The sequence below is a fragment of the Triticum dicoccoides genome, chromosome 2A, assembly GCF_002162155.2.
Source record: "Triticum dicoccoides isolate Atlit2015 ecotype Zavitan chromosome 2A, WEW_v2.0, whole genome shotgun sequence".
Lineage (NCBI taxonomy): Eukaryota > Viridiplantae > Streptophyta > Magnoliopsida > Poales > Poaceae > Triticum > Triticum dicoccoides.
In genome coordinates this window covers 713,661,570-713,666,656 of record NC_041382.1, presented here as the reverse complement: position 1 = coordinate 713,666,656, position 5,087 = coordinate 713,661,570, and the positions used below count along the sequence as shown (strand labels likewise).

Genomic DNA, 5,087 nt, shown 5'->3' with positions numbered 1-5,087 from the left:
GTATTAAAATATAAGACGTTTCGCTAGATTTAAATATTTTGGTTCGGAGGTAGTATTTGACAAAAAAAAAGTCCTTCTAGTGTGAGTAGTAACAATAGCAGAATAGCTCTTATACGCGATAAAAAAAAGCTCTCTGTTTTCCTAAAAAGAATTTCCTCGAACATTTCCACCCCTTGATAACCCCTTCGCCGACTAAAAAAAAAAGATAACCCATTTGGTGTCGAACAGGCAGCGCCGCGGCTGGAGCACCAGCCGGAAGCGCCGCCAGAATGGCTTGGACGGCCGCGGCCTCCCTGTGCTGCCGCCTCGTCCGCGCGCCCCCCGTCCGTCGCCGCGCTCGGCGCCGGACCTTGTGCTCCGCCGCGCGGAGCACCGACGCGGTGGACAGGGAGTACGCGGACCTCAATCTCCGCCCCCTCTACCCCAATGTCCGCCCCAACCCCATCTATCCTCCCCGTCTTCAACCTCCGTCTCTTTTTCGAAATAGCGTACCAGCCTGACCGCCCACCAATCTGTTTTGGTGTATGCAGCGGGGCCATCACCTTCGCATCCGGCAGCACGTGAATCCGCTCAGCGCCTTGTTCGTCGTAAGCCTGTACCACAATCTTCAAGATCCCGACGGCGAACGCCGGCGCGGCCTCCTCCCCTTCCGTCGATTCTTACTCTGTTCTGCCTGCAGGAACCCACGGAGCCGCCTGAATGGACGGAGGTGTTCGAGGACCCCCTGCTGCCCCTCATGGTCGACATCGGCTGCGGTGGGCATACGTCTCCTTCCATTGCATCCCCATTGTGCTGATAGATTTCCTTGAGCCTCAGTTATTAGGGGATTTTTTTTTCATGTGCAGGGAGTGGGAGATTCTTGGTTTGGTTAGCAAAGAACTCCGGTGAAAGGCGGAATTACCTCGGACTGGAAATCCGGCAGAAGGTTCTTGTGCTTCTATGGTTTGTTTAATCATGGTTCTCAATGTGTGATTTTTGGTGTGGTCATAATGCTCTGCTTGTTTTGCTTGTCTAGTTGGTCGAGCGGACACAGTTCTGGGTAACAGAATTGGGGCTTAGAAATGTGTAAGCTACACCTCAGATCTTTCTCACATATGGACATTTGAGGGCTTCGTGCTATCAGAACAATTTAATAGTGTTTGAAATTGCTCCCTTGGCACAGTTACTTTATGTTTGCAAATGCAACGGTGTCTTTCGAGCAAATTGTGTTATCATACCCTGGTCCCCTATCGCTTGTTTCAATACTGGTGAGTGTAGCTGAGCACAGTTCCACAAATGTTCTAAGTTGTATACGATATGTCCTTGTGCTTATGCTGGCTTAGTTTTTTGTTTTAGTTGATGTTATGGAATTGACAGCTGAGGTGCAATCATCTTTTCTGCAGTGTCCTGATCCTCACTTTAAGAAAAGGCATCACAAGAGAAGAGTTCTACAGACACCATTGGTGGATTCGATCACAAAGAACCTTTGTCTGGGTGGGCGGGTATGACAATTCTCTACCATTTTCATGCAAACTATTCTCTGTTAAACTAACAATCTGCATGGGGTCAGGGTCCTTCTGTATGCATCAGATTTGTCCAATGACTGTTTAGCTTTGGCCAGTCACTGTTTTGTTAGTTCTAGCTCACGATGGTATGATGGATGTTTTATTGACTGAACCCTGAAAAAGTGTCCTAGAAAAAAGTGGTAAAGCATGTTGCAGGCGTGAAACATCTATCATTTAAAAATAGTCCTAATTACAGAATAATGTTCTTGAGGGATCCTAAAGTACATCAATTGAGGATATATTAACCATATATATCTGGCTTAATTTCAACATCTCTATGAGATGCCATGTATTATCCACTCGATTTGTATGTTTAAAGCTTATTCTTGCCTTCATGTTGTCAGTTGGACCACATATATTCTTAGTTATTATTGCTTCTCTGATAATAATTTCCCAGCCTCTATGCATTATATAGGTCATAGAGTGATACAAGTTAATATGCTCCAGTGCAAAATTACTATTCAGACATTCCCTTTTCTTTATCTTCGACAAAGGCTAGTGTTGATTATGTAGGGAGTTTAACATTCAAAGGCAGGTCAAGTACTCTTTGGCAAGTTGACATCTCACTTTATTTCATTGATATAGGTGCTTGTACAATCAGATGTGCTTGATGTAGCTACAGACATGAGAGAAAGGTTTGATGGATACGCGGATGTGTTTGAGCATGCTGATCGTATTGATAAAGATCTTCAGTGTGACGACGAAGGTTGGCTTCTGGACAACCCTATGGGAATACGGACAGAGAGGGAAATCCATGCTGAGCTGGAAGGAGCGACCATATACAGGAGGATGTACCAAAAGACGAGATGTTTCTCACCAGATTACTCCATCAGTTAAGTGGATGCCTGCGTGGCCAGGTAGTGCTGGGCTAATGGCTGGTTTCTCTCTGCTTGATTCGCTAACCTTGAGCACCAACTTTCACATTCCCTGGCATGTCCCAAAGCAAATTCTTAGTGAATGAATTGGGCCTTGTGCTTGTGAGGGGTTAAACTGGTCAAGGCTTGGCATCTCTCCAGTGGTTGATATTTTTCAATATGAGATCATCGTTCTGCTTGAGGAAGAAAGATCACAGTGCAGTTGATTTCAGTGTTAACCATACACGAGGATGTTTGACATCTGCAATTTGTATCCAGGGCTGCTTTGGCCATCTTAGTTATGATGAAAGGCAAGCAAGTTATGTTGTTGGCAATTAAGAGCATTGTCTTTTGCCCTTCTAAAAAAAAGAGCATTGCTGTTTGATCTACGACTGGATGTAACGAAACTTTGCTCTCAGTGGCCAGAAACGATGGATGGGCGATTTCTTTTCGCACTGGTTCTTGTAAGAGACTGATACTTCTCTGCGCGCGAAAAATGTTTACATCTGCAAATTCATATCAACCTAATATGAAAATATACTCCATGATTGATCTAGTGATATTGATTTGGTTGATATTGCACCACAGCCTCCTCTCCCTGGTGTACCATCTGGAGACACCTAACTGACTTCACCTTCTGTCTTTTTTACTGAAACCTTTGCTGAACTAAACATGTGTGTAGACTGTTACGCCAGTAGTACTTCCTGTCCTGTTTCCATGCCTGCTTTTTTTTAGGGCTAAAGCAGCTCTATTAAATCTCAACAGATAAAGGGATACAAACTATGTCAGGTCTTTCCGTTAGCCAAAGATGGCGTCCCGGGGCGAAGGAAGTTGCAGCTTTAGCAAGAGAATGAGCTTCCTTATTACAGCCATGAGTTTCATGAATTAAGTCTGAAGAATTGAACATCAAGAGCTTGGACTTGATCTCCTCCACCACCACCATACTAGCGCCCAGGTAGTGCTCCTTAATGTGTTTGACAGTAGCCAGGCAGTCCGTTGATATCAGCACCTTTTGAAAATTGAGGTCAAGAGCTAAAGAGAGCCCCAGAGATTCTTGAGGCAATGGCAAGCAACGTTTCCGTGCCTGCTGAGGTCTTCGTTCCGAACGGGGCTCACTTTGCTGTCAATTTGGGCCATTTTTGGGCATTGCTTCAGTTTCGGCCTTCAGCTCGCTCTTGTAGTCATTGCTAGGTGGTACATGAGCATGTTTGTATTTTTTTTATTACCTCGGGTATTCTCTATGCTGCCATGATTAATTATGAATAGACCAAAAGCATTTCCCATAAAAAAAGTGCTCCAACAGATTCCGTAAACATGTTTTTACGGGATTTCGTATAATCTGTCCAATTTCTTGTACATTTAGGGGAAGAGGCCCTTCCCGTAAAAGTGTCATGTCAGCGCGTCATCTCCATACTCATTGAGCCGCCGCTGCCGCCGACCACCACCGGCGCCCGTTGTCCGGCGCCACTGTTGCAAAAATATCACTTTAATTTAGGGGGAATATGTATTGAGAAATCACCTCATTTCCCTAAGTTATGGGCATCTCGTAAAACCATTTTTACTGGGAGTTTTGTTGGAGATGCTCTAAGCGAAGATAGCTTACGTGGGAACGTTCAGCAATGCTCCACGTCCTGTTTTCCAGATGAAGAACACGCTATCCGATCCAGAATCCGCTCGGCCGATTTGGATACACATGCGCCCGTGTGTAACTTCTACCAGGACTGATTAATGAGATTGGTGCGTGTGGATGCAAACTTTATCTTGGCGTCGCGCGAGCAGCACCCACCCTGCATCCGCAGTGCGCACTGCACATGCAGAAGAAGACATCCGATCCAGAATATGCTCGGCGTCAGAGGGGAGGCTGGCGCCATTGGTGCTCCCGCGGACGACGCCATTGGAGCTTAGCTACTTCCATGCTACATTGCTGGGATCGATCATTAATGCGTGCCGTCCTTCTCCCACCCACCACCTCTCCACGGGCCGATGACGACGCCATGGCCATGGGGACCCAACCTCAGCTCGCCCACAGTCACAGGCTCACAGCTCCTCGTGATCCCGAGCTATCGTATCGTATCCAAGCCCTCCATGGGCCTCTCCCTCCTATAAATTCGCCTGCTCTGCATGCTAATCTCTATCTCATTCTCATCCATCACACTGGCCAGCCAGTAGCCACTACGACCACTGAAGAAGAGGCAGTGAGGCACGGATCACGGATGCCAGGCATGGCATCCAGCAAGGGTCTTCTTGTGTTCGCTCTCCTGCTTGCAGCTGCTGCTATCCTCGTCGCCTCGACTGATGAACACACTGGTGAGCTAATGCACTAACTCCTCGGACTAGTTTTGAACTGGCAGGAGTTAAATTAATTGCTCTCGTCATTAGGCTAGGAAAAAACTTGCTTTGCTGCGTTCTGCTGCTAATTTCCATGCACCTTCTTTTTCTGTTCGTGCAGAGGCCAAGAAGGAAGAGAATGGAGCGGGCGTAGAGAACTTCTTCCACTTTGGCGGAGGCCACCACGGGCACGGAGGCGGCGGGGGAGGCTATGGCGGAGGCGGAGGAGGTTACGGCGGAGGCGGAGGCTACGGAGGAGGCGGCGGCGGAGGCTACGGCGGCGGTGGCGGCTACCCTGGCCACGGTGGGAAAGGCGGTGGAGGTTACGGCGGCGGTGGCGGCTACCCTGGCCACGGTGGGG

The 5,087-nt window shown here is 47.7% G+C and overlaps 1 protein-coding gene across 1 annotated transcript; it reads left to right on the top strand.

Moving 5' to 3' along the window:
* The first annotated feature begins 220 nt into the window (after nucleotides 1-220).
* Nucleotides 221-2,973, top strand: LOC119356509 (tRNA (guanine-N(7)-)-methyltransferase-like). The gene is made up of 8 exons (XM_037623471.1): nucleotides 221-428; nucleotides 531-587; nucleotides 680-755; nucleotides 846-925; nucleotides 1,016-1,065; nucleotides 1,163-1,247; nucleotides 1,383-1,481; nucleotides 2,130-2,973. Exons 1-8 carry the CDS (start codon nucleotides 270-272, stop codon nucleotides 2,379-2,381), a joined length of 858 nt encoding a protein of 285 aa, XP_037479368.1. The 5' UTR covers nucleotides 221-269; the 3' UTR covers nucleotides 2,382-2,973.
* Nucleotides 2,974-5,087: the final 2,114 nt, after the last annotated feature.